The 20,567-nt window shown below is 59.1% G+C and overlaps 1 protein-coding gene across 1 annotated transcript in view; it reads left to right on the forward strand.

Annotated features, from left to right (window-relative positions):
- The first annotated feature begins 1,204 nt into the window (after positions 1–1,204).
- Positions 1,205–20,567, forward strand: part of Col13a1 (collagen type XIII alpha 1 chain) — a 144,327-nt gene continuing 124,964 nt past the window's right edge. Inside the window, exons 1-2 of the mRNA XM_077799106.1 lie at positions 1,205–1,541; positions 16,128–16,197. Of these exons, the coding sequence (XP_077655232.1) occupies positions 1,248–1,541; positions 16,128–16,197 (364 nt within the window). The 5' untranslated portion in view covers positions 1,205–1,247. The remainder of the gene's footprint in view (positions 1,542–16,127; positions 16,198–20,567) is intronic.

Here is a 20,567-nt window from a genome sequence, read left to right on the forward strand (position 1 = left end):
TTGGTCTGATCTGGTAGCAAAGGGCTGGTTGGAATGGGCAAGAAGGGAAGAAATCAGGAACCTCACCAAGCAGGGGTGACCTGCCTCTTCGATATCCTGGAATTAAAATAAGGGGCAGGAGCACTAACAAGGTCTTGATCCTGAAAAAAAGAAAGGGGCACCTCTTCTATTGCCCCCCAGATGCGCTGGTGGAACCTTAGAACTCAGGAGAAATGGAGCCCAAGGTGCCATGGGTGGCGGACAGAAAAGGGGTGAGAGGCTGACTAGATGCAAGAGCAGCGGAAGGGATCCAAATTGTCCTGTACGGGATGCAAAGGTCCATCCTGGCGCCCTGATAAGAGCTCAGCAGGATGCCTGCAGGGTCTCCAAGGCCGGCTTTGCCATCTTCTTGGAAAATGGAGCCTAGTGGGGCTTGGCCCCTTGACTTTGGCGGAAGGCGAAATGGGCCCTCACTGTGAATCTGGAGAAAGGGAGAGAAGGGCAGCCCCAGCTCCACTCCACACCCCCTTCCTGCCTATAAATAACCCAAAGTGTCACTTCAAAGAGGACAAGGAGCGCGGGAGAGGGGCTCCCGGGGCGGGAGGACTAGGATAGCGGGCCTGCACACCACGCCCCCCACCCGGGGCGAGTTTGCATAAATAAACAAATCCAAGCAGGAGGTGGAGGGGGAGTGGAGAGGAGGAGGAGGGAGGGGGCGGGAGAGATTAGTTTGGGAAGTAGCACGGATTGCTCATCCGATCCGTGCAGCCGCAGAGAGTGTGTCAAGTTACAGAGGAGCCGGAATCTGTCCCAGCGCTCCTCGGCAGCGGCCACGACCCACCTCTGCCCATGGGGCCCTCCATGTGCGCCCCTGCACCCGGGGACTGAAACTGGCTCTCCCTGGAGAGGCAAGACATCCAGAAGGACCGACAGCGCGGCACCAGCTGGAGGACTCTGCAGACTCTTGAAGGGAAAGACAGGCGGGGGGCCGGCCAGATTGCCCTCACTTTCCTGGACTTGGAGCGTTCTTCCAAATAACTTTTTTTCCTCACTTTGGTGTACCCCGATTACCGCTGGTTGTGATTTTCGGCTTTCCGCCTCCTACTGCTAATTTTTCCGTCTTCTTTGCCGGAAGCAAAGGAAAGGGACGTTTTCCAGCAACACAAGCCCTTTCCCCCTGCCCCACAGTTTGGATCGCGCCTTTCGGCAGCGGCTCTTACTTTTATTTATTCTATTTATTTATTTATTGGTTCTCAAGACGCGAAGGGATGGTAGCGGAGCGAGCCCGCAAAGCGGCCACCGCGGCTGCCCGCGGCCCGGGAGAGCTGGGCGCGCCCGGGACAGTGGTGCTGGCGGCGGCACGAGCTGAGCGCTGCGCGCGGCTGCCCAGCCCAGGGTCGTGCGGGTTGCTGGCGCTGACCCTCTGCTCGCTGGCCCTCAGCCTGCTCGCCCACTTTCGGACCGCGGAGCTGCAGGCCCGGGTGCTGCGCTTGGAAGCAGAGCGCGGGGAGCAGCAAATGGAGACGGCTATTTTGGGACGAGTCAACCAACTGCTGGACGAGGTCTGTGCTCTTTGTTGCTGGCTTTTATCCCTCCCCGCGGCGCCCCCCTGCGCAGGCTCCAAATTGTCCACCAGCCAGTGCCGGTGGGTGCTCACCCTCCGCGCCGCCGGGTGCGCCCTGGGCTAGCGCGACTTGTCCGCGGGAGGGGTGGGGGCACACGGCGACGCCATCTGGCCAGGGACCCGGAGAACCTGGTCGGCGTGGGCTCGATCCCCGCTCCGCTCTCAGCAGGCGCCCCCAGTGTCTGGCCCTGGGCGCGCCAGGCAGGTGGAGAAAGGCCGGGCGCACGAAGGCGGGCCAGCTCCACTTGATCCTCCCGGACCCACGGGGTGGTGTGCGAGGCCCCAACGCCCACGCGGAGGGTCGCATGCCAGGCGTGGCAGCCGGCCTAGGCTGCTGAGCCCCCGTGGTCTTCCCTCCACCCTACCAGGTTAGGTGCTGCCTATTTTATTGCCACAGTGGGAAGAGGGAGTGAGGAACTGAGTCATCCAAGGGTCTGCGGGGCCGAGGGGACAGTACTCACCGGGTGGAGGGTGGAGGGAGTTTGTGATCGTCCTTGCTCATTGGTCCGGCCGCTTGGGCCCTAGTGTGGGTCTCCTGGCTCTGCTGTGTTTGTGCATGAACTAGCCCATATCGTCTTGTTTCTAAGCTGAGTTTCTTATGCAGGGCCTTTGGAATGGTCCCCAGCTTTTTTTCTACTGGGTAAATGATACTGAGCTTTCTCCCATTCCCCAAATTTCCCTGATCCAAGTAAACCCAAAGCTGATAGCGTCACTCAGCCATGGTACTCTTGGGAGTGCATGAAGAGATGGTGTCTCCCCAGAAGGAGGGACAGGCCTTCACCTTGAGCTTCCAGAGGAAAGTTTGGGCCTTGCTAGAATCTGGACATCACAGAGGATCCAGAGCCCTGCGGGAGGGAAGGACAGGCAGGTGAGGGCTGCAGTAGTCTGGAAAGTGGTCCTGGGACAGGGTGGCGGTGGCAGGTTTCCATGGGGAGAAGGGGGAGGAGGTCTGGTCCCTAGTAGGAGGTGGTGTGGAACCCTGGAGAAAGGCAGGGTGGTGGCATCTCGCCTCTCTGGGTTTTTATTCCTGCTCTCCTACTTTGGAAGCTGTGAAACCTGAGACAAATTCGATGACCTCTCTGAGCTTTTGGAATAGTGATGATGATGGCAAACCTCAGAGCCCGGCTCTAACAGTGGTCAATGCTGTGGCCATTTAATTCCCTACAACCTGATTTCTTTGGGGGTTCCTTTGCCAGAGTTCTCCAGGCTGGTCAGGTAGGAGGAGAGCCCTGAACTTCACTGGGCCAGAGCAGAAGGGCAGCCACAGGGCAGTGACTGGTGCTAGTCATGCCACCAGGACTGCTGCTGTCAGCTCATTCCCACGCCCTCCAGGCCCCAGGGAATCCAGAGGACTCAGTCAGGCCGCCCACGGTCCCCTGCCCCCAGGCGGAGCAGCAGGAGCCGGTGGCCTTCACTGGTTGGTGAGTGTGCGAGAGGAGGGTGGAGCCAGTCGGTGCAGCCTCCAGGTATCCTGGGCCCGGCTGCCAGCCGCAGCATCTGGCCCTGGAACTATCTCACTTTTCCTCTCCGCCCTCTCCCTTCCCTGTCCCTCCGCTGGTCACGGGAGCCCCAGCCCTTGGCAGCTCCTGCTTTCTCTGCTGAAGATGTAGCCCCACCAAGTCGCATGCTGTCCTCTCGGGGGTCTTGGGACTAACCACCTGCCATGCCCACTCTTCCTCCCCGAGCACCCGCCCACCACCTCCAGATCTCATCTGCAGAGCTGAGAGTCACCCAGAGATCATCTAAAGTGACCCCTGCTTTCCTGATGGAAAAACTGAGACCCAGAGAAGGGCAGTAGGTGGCTCAGGGTCACTCGGTGAGATCCGGGACTCGAGCCTCCCGACCCGGTGCCAAGGGTTCTTTGGTGTCCTGGCAGCTTCCTGAGAGCCAGCTGGGGGTCGGGCGCTGGGGGAGACACCCTCTGCCTCTTAAACTCAGTGGTAAACGAGACCCAAAGAGAAAGCGGGCGGTGAGCTCGTCATGTAGAAAATAATGACAGAGGGGGACTGGGCACTGTGTTCCACGCAACGCCATCTGATGCTGGTGGCGTTATGGTGGGCTTCCGGGGGAGTGATTTGAAGATCTGAAGGGTGAAGAGGGCGAGTGTGTGGGCTTGCGCTAAGGGGCCAAGCGGCCCGCTTCCGGAGGCTGGAGCTAGAGAGCAGGGTTTTCCTCGGGACACTGAAGAAACTCCAAGCCCCCACGGGCTGGGAGGGCAGGAGAGAGACAGGTGCCTGGGTGGAGAGGACCCTGGGGCAGAGCTGCGTAAGGACAGCGGGGGCCACTGCTGGGCTTCTGTCCCTGGAATGAGAGCAGAGGGGTCAAGCCAACGGGGTGCTACCGCAGGCAGAGGGGACCGTGACCTGGAGTGGAGTGGAAACAGGGTCCCAGGGAGTGCCTGGGCGGGGTGGCTGCCGTGGTGGGACCTGGTTCTGTAAGAGAAGGTGCTGGAAGCCAAGTCCTGTGGGTGAAGGCCTGGCCTGTGGGGAGGGTGGCTAAGTTCTAGGGCTTCTGAAGGGCCACACGAGGGTCACGGGGTCCCATACAGTAACCACTAGTCACATTAAAATTAAAGAAAAGTCCGATTTTCATTTCCAGTCACACCAGCTCCCCTCTGAGGGTCAGAAGCTGCAGCAGCGCAGCAGGGTCACGGCGCCTGCGCACGCGGGTGAGCTCAAGGACCAAGAACAGGTTCTAGTCTGGCCCTGGTCCTAGCCGAGCCAGGCCACCCCAACTGACCCTTTAGGTTTCTCTTGTGTAAAAAGCAGGCCCTGCCCGCTCCGGGGATTACTGAAAGGACCTCAGGGGATGGCAGCTGGGAGCCCTCGCAGGAAAGTGCCCCCAGCAAGAGCTAGCAGGAGGAAATGCGTGCACCTGGGTACGGCCCAGGCCTGGGGCAGGTGGCCTCAGGGACACTGCCCTGAGGTCCTGGCCACTCACTGAAGGAGGGTAGAGGGCCTCAGGAGGGACACCCTGGTGAGGCCCGGCCTTCGCAGTGGCCTGGAGGCTGGGGCTGCACTCTCTGCCAGGCAGGGGGAAGGGGAGCTGGAGGCCTGGCCAATCTGGGGGGCCCCCGTAGGAGAGGGGCCGAGGCAGAAGTGAGGGGCTCAGCACTGAGGCTATGGGTCAGAGCCAGGCGAGGAGGACCGGGGAGCTGGAAGTGTGGATTCCAGACGGGGCCCCAACTCTCCCGCCAGCCCTCTCTCCTGGTCGGGAGCCTTAACGAGCCCTCCAGCTGCCTGTTATTTGATTTGCTTGCTGTGAAGAAAGAAAGTGGAATGTCCCAAATGGAGAAAATCAGTTGACACCTAGGACTGGGCAGTGGGTGGGCAGCGAGAGGAGGAGGGACTTGAAACCAGCCAGATCCGTGTGGAAGGGCCTGGGGGCGTGGGGGACAGTCTGGGCAGTCATCTCCCAGGTCAGTTTTAAGGGCTATCGGGCAGGATTTCCATCCCTAATAACAACAGTGGCACTAAGATGCCCTGGTGTCCCAGGGCGGGCCGTTCAGGGCCGATGCGAGGCTGTTACCAGGACGGCTCTTTCCACCCTCACAGCTTCCAGAAGGATGGCTGCTCTCCTTAGCCACTCTGTGGTTAAGAAGACCCACATCACCGCCACCACTCTGTTGGTGAGTCCTTCCTCCAGGCGTTGAGGATCCCCTGGGAGAAAAAAGTGGCCAGAACTTCCAGGCTAAAATGTTGAGGACCGGGGGCCCTAAAAATAACCACGGTGATGGGAATGTCGTAGAGTCACAGCAAGGGCACAGGGGCCTCTCTCGGGTCCTTTTCCAAAGAAGAATTTAGGAGAGCAGTCAGTAGCTTGCAGGGCTCTGGATGAGGTTCCCTGGGATTGAAGTGGTGGGATGAAGATGGGCACAGGGTGGCTTGCGCAGTGTCTTTGGTGGGAGAACCACCACTGGCTGGACCTCAGGAAGTGGACAGACCCTAGGTCCAGGCACCCTCAAGTGCAGCCCAGCACACCACAGTGGCAGTCCCCCGTTGGGTCCTCCTTCACTCTATGGCTGGGAAAGAAAAGATCCAAAGGATGCATGGGCCGGCTTCAGAGGAACCGGGAGTCAGAGCCAGCCGGCAGTGGACCGTGAGCCTTTCTCCTTTCCACTTAACTCAGGGACCAACACATGGCAAGTGTACCCTGCTCCCCATTCCAGGGCCCTCAGCAGACATTGCTAATCAATTGCAGCACACTCTCCCCGCCAGGCTCACCAGCAGCCCCAGAATCCTGCTGGACCCCATGCTCCCAGAAGCCACTTCTAACTAGGGGGCAAGTTGGTGTTCAGCTCTTGATGATTCTAAGTATCTTTGTTTTTCCAAATACAAAGCACACTTGCGATGGGTAAAGTCGTGGAGAATCCTTACAGCCTTATGGCTTCTCCAGAGACCTTAAAAAAAAATAGCAGGTAACTCCAAACCAGACGGAGGACCTCATTATGTAGCTGGAGGTGGGGACAAAAGCAAGGTTCCATCTATTACAATCGGATCACTCCCAGGAAGGTGTCTTTCCCCTTATTCTGAATCATCCTAGATTCGACCCAAGGCCTCCCTGGAAAAAGCCTTCTCAAAGCACCCCAACCCAGCCCAGCTCTCTCCCTGCTCCCACTTCCTGTGGCTCTTCCTGGCTGACATTTAACTCCCAGAAGGAGCTCAGTGCTCTAGGCTTCCCTGCCCAGACCCATGGCAGACATTACTAATCGCTGCACGCACTGTCTCACTGAACCTAAATGGGCTTCAGGATCCTTCCCACACCAGGCGCCAGGCTGCCACCCTGGGCCCACTGCAGTCAACGAGCAAGGTAAAGTCTGCTGCCACCCACGGCTCAGCCCCAGCCCCACTGTGCCTTTAATGTCTCATCTCTCCATGTGGTCGTATGCAATCCGATGACAGAGAGAGGGACTCAATAAGACTCTCCGGGTCTTATTGAGCCTAGCCCAGGACTCTGCAGGTAGGAGGCAGACCTCACCAATTAGCTGGCCTTCAGTTTCTGTTGATGGAGGCCATGGAAGGCTTGGTGGCCAGCTGTGCCCCCCTTGTCCCCAGTCCGGGACCCAGCTCTAGGCTCAGCATTAGTTCGGGGGCAGTGTCACCTGGAAGGGAGGTTTCCCAGCAGCAAGCAGCCAGACAGTGACATGACTGACTCCTCTCAGTCGGGGCAACTGTCTGGTCCTGGCAGGGAGAGGGTGGCTCTGTGCATCCACATGGACCAACCGCCGGGGCACTGTCCCCGCCCGTCCCTACTCCCGAGGTCTGAGCCGCTTCTTCCCCTGCCCAGGCCGCCTGGCACGGCTTCCTTTTTCTCTTGGCAGAGGGCGGGGGCAGAGCAGTGCAGCAGGCCAGTGAGCGGCTTTGACACCACGTGGACCTCTGCAGAGAGCTGTGGGACTTGAGCCCCAGCATGCTGGTGACCTCCTCCTCCCCACTGATCATTGAGGGCACCTGTGTTCACCTGTGACCCTTTCCACCTCACTCGTCACCAGAGAGGATGAGACGGGGCAGCTCTGGGTCCACAGCTTTTATTCATAGCTAATATTTACTGAGCACTTACTATGTACCAGGCACTTGTCAAAAATCCTCACTATGATCCTATCAGAGGTTACTTTTTATTTTATTTTTTTAACTTTTCCCTTTTTACAGAAAAGAAACTGAAGGCCCAAGGAGGTTAAGTAACTTTCTCAAGGTCACACAGCCAGTGAGCAGTAGAGACAGGCCTTGAATCCAGGCCGTGTGGCCCCAAAGTTGGCATTCTGAGCCACCAGCATAGCCTTGTGTGTGTGCCTGAAGTCGAGCACTCCTGTGGCTGCAGAGGCTGATCTGGTCAGCCAGGGTCTCAGAACCTTCTGCCGCATCTGCCTCCCACAGAGGTGGCCGTTCACTGAACTGACTGGGCATGGGACCTGCACCACACCTTTGTCGTGAGAATAACCCTGATGATGTCATTCACGTCATCGGGCCCTGGTGAAGGACCTCCATAGAGTCCTGGTCAGCCCTGGTGTGTGGCATGCTGGGGCTTCCAGGAAGGGACGGGCCTGTGGCTGTCTCTTGGCTGATGGGAAGCTGCACCTGGCACTGGGTGGCCCTGGGCAGGAGCATCTGGGGAGCCGCAGCCGCGGTTCTCTCTGCTCGCCTGAGCCTGACTTTCCTCCTTCCTCTGTCACCTCCTCCTTCTTCCTGGGTCATGTCTGTCTGTCTGTCTGATCAGGTGCTCGAAGGCCCCCTTTTAGAAATGAGATGGGGTTCAAAGTTCTGAGGCAACTGGACATTTCAAGTGACTCTCCTTCCTTCTCCTCGTCTCCAGACGTCCGCAAAGGCTGCACCTGGACCAGCCACCGCTGCCTGCCACCTCCCCACCACCTGAGTGGGGCCCTGGGGGTCACACTCCGCGGGCATTGTGCTCTGCTGCTGGGGTTGGGCGCCCTGTGCCAGAGTTGGTGTGTGGCCTGGTGCCCGGAGCATCCTGTGCAGTGTCACCCAAACCCCTCTGGGGGTCCCCTGGTGCTTGAGGGCCCAGGAGTGGCAGCAATGGGGGTCGCAGTGAGAAGTCAGTGGGTCCTAGCATGCGCTAAGCAGTCTGGAAGGCTGGAGGGTTCAAGACGGGCGAGCAGCAGGGTCTTCCCTGAATTGTTTCCCAGAAAAATGAAGCCGAGGAGGTCGGCCATTTGGAAGAGAGGTTTCTAGAAGGCCTAGGAAGTTCTTCTGCCACCTCTTTTTTTTTTTTTTCCTTCCTGGTGCTGGGACGAAGCACGTGCCAGGCCAGTGCCCTGCCCAAGCCCCAGCCCAGCCCTCCTCCTGCGTCTCTTGGTTGGATTCTGCACCCAGAGCAGCTCGTTGGGTCCTCGGAGGTGAGGGGCGCAGCTGCTCCTCCAAGGGAAACTGAGGCCCAGGACCAATGGGGAGGGCTGGGCTCCTGGGTCCCCGGCTCCCCTGGGTATCATCCGGGCCCCAGCAGCAGCACCCCACGGGGACCCTCCAGCCTCCCATGCAGCCAGTGCCGTTGTGGCCCTTGGGGTGGGGTGTCACTGCAGCAAGCTGGGTGGCTTAGTGACATGGGACATCACCTGCCACTCCAGCCTCTCCCCATTTTATAAAGTCAGAGTGTCGGGAGGAAGGGGCTGAGGGAGTCACTGGCTGCCCCAGGATTTCCCCACAGCAGCCCTGGTCCCGGGGCTCACACCCACTCGGTGACGCGGGGATCACTACTTGTACTCCTGACCATCTCCTCAGAGCCCACACCTCCACGCCTCCTGCAGGTCTTGACAGCACCTCGAACTCCACGCGTGTAAACTGAGCAGAAGTCCAGCCTCCCCGCCGTCCCCCAGGGTCATCGGGGCCCTCAGCCCTGCCCGGTCGACCATACCCTCTCAGCCTCTTCCCTCCATCACTGTCTGTCCCTCCTGGCTCCAGCCACCCCTAGCCTCCACCCACTCTGTCCCAGCCCTTTTATCATCCGTACCCAGCAGCCGCCCGATCCCTTCATCTCCCTAATTAAAGCTCTGTAGTAACTTCTAATCGCTCTGGGTCAGAGGCAGATCTTCCCAGCCTTGACCCCCTGTCCAGCCTCCTGACTCACTTGCTCTTGCTTTCAGAGCCCAGCCGTATGGCCGTGTGCAGTCATGGCTGGGGCCACAGCCTCTGGAGTCAGTTTGTGGGGTTTAAATCTAGCTCTGCTAATTGCTGGCTGTGTGACCTTGAACAAGTTGTTCAACCTCTCTGTGCCTTGAATGATCTCTATGTAAAATTAGGAGTGATGCTAATGAGAGTGTCTCTCCCTATAAGGGTTGTTTTTAGAATTAAGTTAAACAGAAAGTGCTTTGAGCGGCGCCTAGTACTCTGGTAATAGATATTTTAATCTCCTTGAAAGAGCCAAGCTCCAGCTGTCACAGACACACAATGAGAGTGTGGGCTCTGAGCCAGGCTCCCTGGGTTCAAATCCTGCCCCTGGCCCTCCTGGCTGCCTGCCATCTTGCAGGCTGCTGCCCCTCTCTCCTCCTCAGTTTCCTGGCTCATAAAATGGGTTGCCGTCGGCACAGAAAGAGCGAATGTCAGCGCGAGGCTTGTCTGGCTCCTAAGAAATGCGTGATTGTGCAAGTCTGAGGCCTTCCCTGTCCCCTCAGCTGGCTGGCGGCTGTGTGTCCCCAGCTCAGCTCCCACTTTCTCATGATGAGCCCAACCAGTCCATGACTGGCCCCCAGCCACTCTCCCCCTCAGTCACATCCCTGGTGACGGTGGCTGCCTCCCCTCCATGTGCGTGGTCCTGGGCAGCTCTCACGGGCTCCCTGAGGACAGTCCATGCCTCCTTAGCTCAGATGCATGTCCCCAGGGAAGAGGCTCCAGCCTCTGCCCAGGACTCTCACCCGAGCCCCTCCCACTCTGTGGTCAGAGTCCTGGCCTCATCCTGCACAGGCCCAGAGGGGAGCCCTGACCCCCAGACCCTGGCAGTCCTGCGCCCCATGCCGAGCTGGCTCCCACCCACAGCCAGCTGCAGAGCTCAGCTCCTTGATCCCCAGAAGCAGCAGCATTGCCTTGGGTCAGCAGAAAGGAAGGACTTTCCCATCCGAAGGCCGGAAAACTGGAGGCCCAAGCCTCCTTTCTCTAGCTTTCTGAACTCACTGGAGCTCGGGTCGGTTTGTCTGTGGTTTCGATGGAGCCCAGTTGGCGGCACCCTGTGGCATCCGGGGGACCCCTGGCCCCTGGCCCTGTGATCAGGAGCCAAGGCCATGGCACAAAGAAGGCTGAGGAGGGAAGGGGGCAGCTCCCGGCACCCGGCCGAGGGACAGGGCGGGTCCTCCGGGTGGGCGCGGGTTGGATGCCCAGTTTCCTCTGCTTTGATTCTGCCCTGCTGGCCGCCTGTGCCCGAGGGCATGGGGTGGCGCCTGGCCTGCCCCGTCACAAACCCGTCCTGGGGGATCAGCCCGCTTCTGCGGTCCCTGGGGTCCAGCCTTCAGCCTAAGGAGCCAGCACCGAAGGTCCCTCACTGGAAGGCTCCTGTCACCATCTAGCCCCATCCCGCTGAGCCCCACCCTAAGCCCACCTCGCCCTGGGACGGCAGGGGCCAGGCCTGGAAGTCGGGTGTGGTTCTGGAGTGGATCAGGGCCACCCGACCCGGCCTCATCCTCAAAGGGCCAACGGGGGCTCCTGCTGACGACAGGGCCCTGGAGGTGGCGGAGCACTGTCCACTGTCGGATGAGGTGCCCGCGGGGCCCTGGGCCTCACCTGCTGTGGCCATGTCCATGGGCTCCTCCTCTTTCAGCATCTGATCCTCGGGGTCCTGCCTGCACGACCCTCGCTCACCTCCTCTGGAGGGAAGTGGGTGACCTGACCACTGTGAGGGGCCAGGCCCGCGGGGCATGCGGGCAGGAGAGCCACCACGTGCTGGCTGTGTGACATAGTAGGCCCTGAGGCAGCAGCCCCAGACAGAAGTGGCCTTTGCCTGGCCACGAGAGCGCGTGCCGCTCCACGGCCTCACTCCGGTGCTCGGCTCCCCTTCTCGGCTTCTCTGCCCATCTTTCCCCTGTGCCCAGTGTTACCCCCATTGCAGGGGCGAGGAAATCGAGGTCGGGGATTAGAGCTCTTACCTACTATATGGGGACGAGACCCCAAGGCCCACATGGCCAAGCTCCGTCATGATGCTTCCTTGGCGTTTGGAGTTCACCCCAAACTGAGTCCCAAGGGCAGGTGGCTTCTCGTCGAATTCGCACTCTAACACTAAATTAATTATCAAGGGGCTGAGGCTCCGTGGTAGAGCGCTTGCCATGTTGCACAAGGCTCTGGATCCAATCCCCAGGGCTGCAAAACCAAGCAGACCACGAAGTTAGTTTCTTTAAAAAAAAAAAAATTAATGAAGGCCCGTCGTGGTGGTGCACACCTGTAGTCCCAGCAGCTCCGGAGGCTGAGGCAGGAGGATCGCAGGTTCAAAGCCAGCCTCAGCAACTTAAGGAGACCCTAAGCAACTTAGCAAGACCCTGTCTCTAGATGAAATATAAAAAGGATTGGAGATGTGGCTCGGTGGTTAACCACCTCTGGGTTCAATCCTTTGAACAACAACAACAAAAAATTAATTGAGTGACTCTTTTCCAACGCACTTAGTGCAGTGCCTGGCTCTGTGCTCCGTGGGTAGCTATGTTACTATTCATGTGTTCCAGCTCCCACCGCAGGCACAGGACTGTGTCATCTCCTTCAGTCTACACAGCAGCACTTGGGAGGTGGCAGGGCGATACCCCCACTTGGTGGGGCCCTTGTCCATGCACCTGGGCCAAAGGCCACAGGGTAGAGTGCAGAGGCCCCGGCCTCTCTCTGGACCCCCTCCCTACCCTGACTGGGACCCACCAGGCATGACAGAGGCCGGGGCCAGGTCCCTTTAAGAGCTCTCCGCCGGGGCCTGGGAGGGAGTGGCCCCTGGCAGGGCGGGCCAGCTGCATTCTGTGGCCAGGAGAGGCCGCCTGGCATTTCCCCCTTTGATACTGATACAGGCATCTTAATAGCTGGCGTCAGGCGGGTGTGTTTCAGCTCTGGCCACACAGGGCATTCCAGGGGGCCCCGGCCACCAGCAGGGGTGAAGCAGGAAGGTGTCTCAGCCCTGGTGACGGGGGTCCCCCCAGGGCCCAGAAAGCGTCCCACCCACCCCTGAGCTCACCTGGGGATTCTCACCTGGGTCTCAAACTCAAGATGTCTGAGGTGCAAGCTGGCGTTCTAAACAGGTAACTCTGGCCATACAGGACTGCCACTGTGACCTGGACGGCACAGACACGTACAGGGGGCGGCCACCACGCAGTGCCACCTGCTCGGAGCATGGCCCACAGCTGCCTGCTGCCAGACCGTCCTGCTGTACAAGATGGGAAATCAGAACTTAACAGGACAGCTCCTGGTTTGTAAACCACCAGCACTTCCTGAGCACCTACTGTGTGCCAGGCCCTGCTGTAGTCACCAGGGACGTGCTAGTGAATGAAACAGAACAACACCCACATCCTGTGGAGTTGACCTTCTCATGGGGGAGAGAGGCTGTCAGCAACATAAACAACCAAAGCAAAGTAGAACCGAATTCCTAAGGAGGAGATGCAAGAGGGAGGGGATAGGAAGCTCACGGAGTAGTAAAAGCAAAGAAGCCCTCTTTAGGAGCACCCCAGGTGGACAGCTAGGAAAAAGCATCCCAGAGACACCGGTAAGTGCAAAGGCCCTGAGGCAGGAGAAGGCTGGTGGCGTGTGTGATCACCTGGCTGCCGCTGTTGAGGACGGGCTGTGGAACCCGAGCAGGAGCAGGGGCTCCTTTAGAAGGCTTTTGCAGTAATTGATGATGAGACTCTGAGGTAGCCGTGGTGGGGTGGGGAGAAGGGACCCAATCCCAGGTGTGTGTGGAAGGCAGGGAACAGGAGTGGCTCAGGATGGGTGTGGGTGAGACAGAGAGGCACCTGGAGGATTCTGGGGTTTCAAGCAGCTCTTGGTCCAGTGACAGGGAAGTCGCTGGAGGCGCAGGCCTGGGGAGGGCTCCTTTGTGCCGTGAGATTGGGAGATGCTGAGTGGACGGGGCGGGGGGCGGGGCCAGCGGCTGGCTGCCCTGGAGGACCACAGGGAGGTCCAGGCTGGGGATGCAGAGGCGGCCACACCATCACATCCAGATGTCCCTGGAGCCTCAAGGCCAGGTGAGGTCCCCAAAGGAGCCAGTGTCTAGAGGAGAGAGGCGAGGCCCTGGACTGGGGACCCTGTAGCCTGCCACGTTTAGGTGTCAGGGACAAGAAGGAGCCAGGGATGGAGCCAGAGGAGCAGCCACAGTGGAAGGAGGGAGCCCAGGGCAGAAGGATAGGAGGCCAGGAGGGTGGGACGTCCACCCGATGGGGCAATGGGAGGTCACTGGGTCGGAGCCTTCGTGGGGAGGGAGGGCTGTGGCCAGATGAGAGGGGAGTAGGAGGGGGGAAGAGAAGCAGGAGGCAGCCCTGGGAAGGAGTCTCCCTGGGAAGGGCGAAGCGCCCTGAAGAGGGGCGGTTTCTCTCCTTTTGTGCACCGTGTGCATGATGACCACTGGGGTGGGGACAGCAGCGAAACCCGACTCACGTCCTTTTCTGGGAACGGCCACCTTGGTTGCCCTGTGTCTTCTCCCACCTGCTCAGCAGTGTCGTCCTGATGGACCTGTTCCCCGGGGGTCCTGGGCAGAAGCCTGTGCTGGCCCTGGTGTCAGTGATCTGGTCTGGAGGAGGAAACTGTTGAGGCAGGAGGCAGGGGACTCGCTGGCTCCATGTCCCTGGGCAGGTGGAGAGTGAGGCCTGGGCCCGGAGAGGGGTGCGCCTTAGATGGGGTGCAGGGGAGAGACGGGCACTCAGGGCACCGATGGACAGGCACGGGCGGCGGTGGTCACCCCTGGAGCCCCGTGTGCTGCAGCAGTGCCGTGGCCCAGTGGACAGTGGCCCTGCTGCTTCCGCACGCCAGCCGGGTCCTGTGGGTCATTGACCAGCTCCGTCATTTAGCAGATCTCTGTCACGTGCCCACAGGGGGCCAGGCCACAGGTTCTGGGTGGGAAGGGTAGATTCATGAGGTCCCTAACTGGAAAGTGGCACTAATGTACCAGGCTGAGAGCTGGGCCTCACCCGGGCTTCCACCAGACTTTGTCCTGGGAGGTCACCTGCTTGCCCACTCTGCCCAGCTGCACCTGGCCTCCACCACCATCCACCCTGTGCTGCGTGCCCAGCCTCCCTTCTAAGTGAGGGCCTCCCATGGGTGTCCCCTTCTTCCTGTCTGCTTTGATCTCTCTCTCCCTTCTGCCCTCAGAGGCCCCCCCCCATCCCATCCTGGGCTCCCTCATGAGGGACATTTGCATACCCCTTTCTACAGCAGAAGGGAGTGGATTTTGGTGGGGGAGGTACCAGGGGTTGAACCCAATGGCACTCAACCGCTGAGCCACTGAGATTGCAGTGCCTGGCGAGAAGGTATTAGACTTTACCTGAAAAGGTCTGAGTTCACAGCTCAGATCCACCATGTGCTGGCTGTGTGACTTTTGGTGAATCATTGAACGTCTCTGTTGCCTTAAGTATTGAACGAGGTCCCTATTAAACCTACTCAAAGCACCCAGCTTGGTGCCAGTCCAAGTGGTGGCTCAGCAGATGTTAGTGTGCTATGAATCCTCTTGAAGTTTCCCACCCTTCCCTGCCCACACCCAACATCGACTCCTAGGACACCTCCCATGTGACAGTCTTTCCTCTCTTGAGGCCCCATCTGAGTGGCAAAATGACCAGGTAGTGAGGGAGCGAATGCTACAGAAATGTTTAGGGGCCAGCCGGTACCCAGAGTGGCCAGCACCGTCAAGGGGGGACCGCAGTGCCTGGATGTGGCCAGTCCTTGGCAGCCAGAGTGCAGACCCCTTCTGGGCAGATCTTCCGATTTTTTAAGAGAAAACAGAAACACAAATTTGCAGGGGGAACCACCCACTTCAAAATGTCACCAACAAATTAAACAAGGATTCCAAAACTCACTGTGGGAACCAAGTGAAATAGCTTAAGGGCCCATGTGGCTGGGCTTCTGGCTGCCCGCTGCCCGCTAGCACCAGAGCGTGTGGCTGGGACCCAGCTCCCGCCTTTGCTCCCAGTGACCTTGGCTGGGGCGGTCCTCGGTGTCTTCAGGCCCCTCACCTGTCACAGGAGCGCAGTAGTAGTGACACATGCATTGAGGACGCCCTAGCAGTCGGGCACCATGCTTGTACGTTCCAGCCTTTTCCGTGGGGTTTCGGTGCAGCTGGGACTGTTACCAGCCCAGGGTCCCAGAACCGTGTGTGAACCAGGCAGTGTCCCCAGGGCCATCTCTGATGACCCCGTGCTAGTCTGGCCCGCCACATTGCCAGGATCAAGGCTGAGGGCGCACGCGGGCCCCAGCCCTGCCCTGGCACAGCTAGCGCACAGGACCTGGGCGCCCTGGGCGCCATGGCCGCCAGCCGCGCATGGCCGTTCTGCAGCAACTGGACGACTGGTCCCCACGGCTGGGGGTGCGCTACCTCTTTGGAGCCCCCGCCCCTTTGGGGCCTTCCACGGGGTCTCGGTGATTTCAGCCTCTGGGAAGAGGTGTGGAGGATGCAGGGCCTGCCCGGCACCCTTGTCCCCCGCCTCTGCCCACCTGTCTGAGCCGCCTGCGGGAGAAAACTGCAAGAGCAGAAGGCACTGTCCCTGCCCAGGGGTCCATCAGAAGTCCAGTCCCACAAGGGGAACAATTAGCAGAAGACCCAGAAGAGCACATCATTGTGCACATGGCTGGGGGGCCTGGGGACCCTGAGGGTTCACAGAGCCCGGTGGCTGGGTTGACTTCTTTAGGAGCACTCCGGAGGGGAGCCGCTGACACCACCAGGCGGGCCTTCTCTGCTTCTTATTACCCTAGGCCTGGTGGCCTGAGGGCCATTAACCAGCAGCCTTTGATCCCTGCAGAGCCCTGAGCTCCCCCCATGCGCCCTTCTCCCTCCCCCTCCTGCCCACTGTGCAGACACTCTCCAGGGCCCGGCTTTACGAGCTCCCGTGACCCCTCTTGTCTGTCTCTTTGTACAGAAATGGAAGCTCCACTCACGGAGGCGCCGGGAGGCCCCGAAGATGTCCCCAGCATGTAACTGCCCACCAGGTAAGGAGCCCCGCTGACGGGTCGGCCGCGCATCCCTGGCACACATGCCGCCCACCACGTCCTTCCGCAGCGGCCAGGCCGCATTGCCGCCCAGCTCGGCCCATCTCTTCTTTTGAAAGATGGGAACGACAGTCTCGTGTTGGTGACCTTCCCTCCACCCACCGAGGGGCCCACTTGTCCCCCTCCATCCGCTCTCCAATCCTCCAGGCACGCATCCCTTCAGGAGCTCTTCTTCCTGAGCCTCACGCTCTTTGAAACAGGCTGTGATTAAGCCAGATAAGATGATGGACATGGTCACATTTTGAAAATCATGATATGCAGAACCCGAGGGCAGATTGGCCCCCGAGGGTGAGGACCCCCTGGCCATGTTCTCTAGTGCTCCCGTCATGGGCGTGCACAGACATGTTTGCTGCTGGAACGAATGACTGACTCTGGTGATGAGACTGTGAGCCCTAGTGAGGTGGCTTGGGGTGGTCTGTGTCCCCTGTGGGGCTGCCTGCGCACACACAAGGGATGGAGATGCGGCTGAGTGTTGCCAGGTCAGGTTGTGCAGTAATTTAACCTCATCCAATTGGGATTCAAACTCTGCTTTTGCCTGTTGCTAGTGTGGCATGAGCAGGGTCCTCTCAGGGGATGCCCATGGCGCTCGGTGCAGTCAGGCCCCCTCCACACTCCATCTTTCCATGTGCTTAAAGCTGTGTGCAGAGAGTCTGCTCTGGGCTGGGCACCACGCTGGGTGTTGGGTTCAACTGCATTGTCCAGTGGTTAATAGCTCTGATGAGTGACAGTTCATGAGAACTTCTCCAGAATCCTAACCGTGTTTGTTGAGCTATGAGAATGGCAGATGAAGAGGTCACGCTGTTCCCTTGAGTAACTGAAATGGGCTGTACCCCTTTGGGGGAGGGAAGGAAGCCTTTAAAAAGGTGGAGGGAGCCAGGCACACGCCTGCAATCCCAGCGGCTTGGGAGGCTGAGGCAGGAGGATCCTGAGTTCAAAGCCAGCCTCAGTGACACTAAGCAACTCAGCAGGATTCCGTCTCTAAATAAAATACAAAGTAGGGCTGGGGATGCGGCTCAGTGGTCGAGTGCCCCTGAGTTCAATCCCTGGTACAACCCCCCAAAAGAAAAAGGTTGGGGGAGTCCAGATAATACATTTAAATGATTTCAGGGAGTGTTGCCCTGCTCAGGGTCTCTGTCAGCCCAGAGTGTGGTTTCCTTGGCACCTGTGGGGTATGTGGCCTTGGAAGGGGACTTCTGGGCTCTCTGGCAGGTCTTTCTCTGGCCCCAGGAGCTGGGGCTGTAGACACCTTCACACAGGCCCTCAATCCAGGGAAGAGAGGCTGACAGATGTGAGGCATATGGGACATGGAGAGGCCACACTGGCTGGGAGTGAGTCGGCCGGCTGGAAGTCACCAGGAGGCAGGCTGTCCTGAGACCGTGAAGGGATGCAGCTGGCCCCAGGCAGGGGGTCATGTGGGTTAATTACAAGGGTGTCCAGAAGCCTTGGGAAGCTCCCTCACTCCCTCTGGGGCTGGGGACTGGGGTCTGGGAACACTTCCTGGAGAGCAACTTAAGGTGAACAAGATGAGGTGCAGACGCCGGGGCAGCAGGCTCCGTGCGCTTCCAAGCGTCTCACATTTCAAATAATGGTGTCTGTTGCTCCGTAACTCTTGAGCAATTGCAACTGATTTTTTGCTCAAAGTGTAGAATGCTGATTAAGGGCAGGAGATTTGGAGTCATGAAAGATCCAGGTTTGAATTCCATCTCTGAGATTTGCCAGCTGAGTGCACTTTAAAGAGCTTCTTGACACCGCCCCCCCCACTGCCCACCGCCCGTGCCTCAAGTAGACTTGAATGAAAAAAAGAGGGATAACAGTCACCTTGGAAATATGTGTTAGGGACATGATCGGGAATCAGCTGGACGTCAACGCCTCTCTGATCCATATGGAGCACTGTTATTGCTCTTATTTCCCCCAGGCCCCTTAGACTTGAAGATGCACAGAAATCTGCACCAGACTCCATATCCTAGGGTTCCAGCTATGTAGGCTGCACCCTTACGGCCAGGCAGAGGTTGTTCCTGTCCCCTCCGTGCGTGATTAGGGACAGCTGTCTGGTGGCCTGGCCACTGTCAGAGTGGCTGCCCTCGCCACAGGCCTCGCTTGGGTGCTCCAGAAGATCAGGCTCAGGGGGTCCTGGGAGGCAGAGCCGGGGAGGGATGTGGCGGGCGGGAGGGAGGGTTGGGAAGAGCTCTTTGCCTCCTCCTGTGGGACCCAGGGATCTCGGTGGTGAGAAGGGTGTGGTAGGAGGAAGGACCCACTGGGGAGATGCGTATCCTGGGGGTTGAGCATTTCCCAGAGGGCAGTGTGGCCCACAGTACGATCAGAGTCCAGTGGGGAATGCCAGGAGAATTTAAAGAAAAGGCCCATGAGGAGGCAGAATCAAAGGGGGGCTAAGGGGCTCCCCCAGCTTTCTGGAAAGTCAGGCCAAGGACTGGAAAGGTTGCACAAGGGCATGTGACCCTTTGGAATCACAGAGCACAGATGCCAGGGTGGGCTAGGTCCTGCTGGACCCCTGGACCTGCCCCCCACAGGCCTGAAGTAAAGGACCCTCCTCCACATGAAAACCAACCCGCTGTACATCATAGCAGCTCTGTTGCTGTTCCCTAACTGAGCACCTACTATGTGCCGAGCACAGTACTGAGTGCTTCCTATTGACGGATGACCCTCCTCAAAACCCTTACATGCTAACACCCTAAAACGCTTGAAAATGCTCAGTGTCTGAGTGGACCCCACTCTCCTTGTAGTAGCCTCATGGATCTCTCTCACTAGTGACATCGGATCAGAGTTTTACGGCTTTACCGCTCCTGGTGCTTGCAGATGGGCTCGATGCCATTGGGAAGTGCCGCGTGGGAACACAAAGTCTCACCAGCACTCAGTCTTGTTCCCGGTGTACAGATGCTCTGAATGCTTAGTCCGTCCAATAATCGCTGCTGATGACTGGATCCTCCTTGTGGTCTCCAGCTGTTATCTGGCCTCACATGCCTTCTCCCCTCTACGCCCCCGAAAGCTAAAATCACCAGCATGGGGACCCAACCGAAAAACAAAAAGTTCTCCCTGCCCACCATGGCCGCTGGGATGCAGCCTGCAGCTCCAGCCCTGGCCTGTTTGTCTGTGTGGCCAGCCATGCAGAGGCCGGAGCCCTGTGGTGGGTGTGTTCTTCCTTGTGGCAGCCCTGGGACCCTGGGTAGCATCCAGAGGCTTGGGGACACATAATCGTGGGCAGAAAACCTGCCTCCTTCCCCTCCTATCCTGACCCCGCCAGCATCCTCTCGGGAGCCTCCCTGTCCCAAAATAGCCCTCTCCTGGCTGAGAGCTGGCTTTGTCCTGTCCCGGGCCACAGGCGCTGCCTGCCAGGGAAGCCATGGGCCAGCAGGCCAGCGACGGGATGCCAAAGGTCACGCCTCATGAGGAGGGTCACAGTGTCCAGAAGTTCCGAGGAATAGAGGAATAGGTGTGGGCCGTGTACAAAGCCCGGTGAGGCCGGCGAAGCGGCTTGGGAACAGATGTCCACACCGTGGGACCTTCCTGGGCCTCTTGAGACAAATACAAAGATGGGGAAAGTTCGCCCATTCTCTGTCGCTGTTCTTGTTAACAAGTGAGGAGCGGGACAATACAGGTTCCAGCTGGAAAGGAAGCAGCTCCTTCAAGCCCGCCACTCTGGGGCTAGGCGGGCCGCTCCTCACCTCGTCCAGGCTGGGCGGGCAGCAGGGATGGTCACTTTGCAGCCTGGGCCCCAGCTCTAAGGGGTAGAGGAGGACAGGGTCGCACCTTGGCTGCCAAGTAAGGGGCTCGGGCTGCAGCAGCGGGACCAGGGCATGGTGGGGTGGCTCCATGTGTCAGCGCCATACCCAGATGGAGGGGAGAGAAGGCCGGCTTCTGGGAGCAGCCAGCACCCTTCCCTGGCTCAGATGTGCTGGGGGGAGGAGCAGAGGAAGAGCTGGAGACCCCATGGGTTTGGGGGCTCTAGCAAGACTCCGCTGGAGAGACAGCCCTGAGGTTGGTCCTGAGGAACCAGGAAGCAGTTGGCAGGGTCTAGACAGGGTGTAGACTCAGCTGTCACCGTGTAAACGTCCCCCGAGATTGGGATTTCAACAAAGCAAAGGTAGAGGTGTCCCTTCCTTAGCAGGAGTATGGTCCTGGCCTGGGGGTGACTCCACTCTCTGCATCTTGCGGCTTCCATCTCTGGGCTCTGACAGCTCTTTGGTTCTTGCCGTGCCCTGGCCAGCACAAGAGGAGACGGGATTGGGGCCTGCATCTCCACCCTCAGGAGCAGACCTTGAAGAGCAGACATTTCACTTCTGCTCACATCACTG

This window comes from Urocitellus parryii, chromosome 5 (assembly GCF_045843805.1).
Source record: "Urocitellus parryii isolate mUroPar1 chromosome 5, mUroPar1.hap1, whole genome shotgun sequence".
NCBI lineage: Eukaryota > Metazoa > Chordata > Mammalia > Rodentia > Sciuridae > Urocitellus > Urocitellus parryii.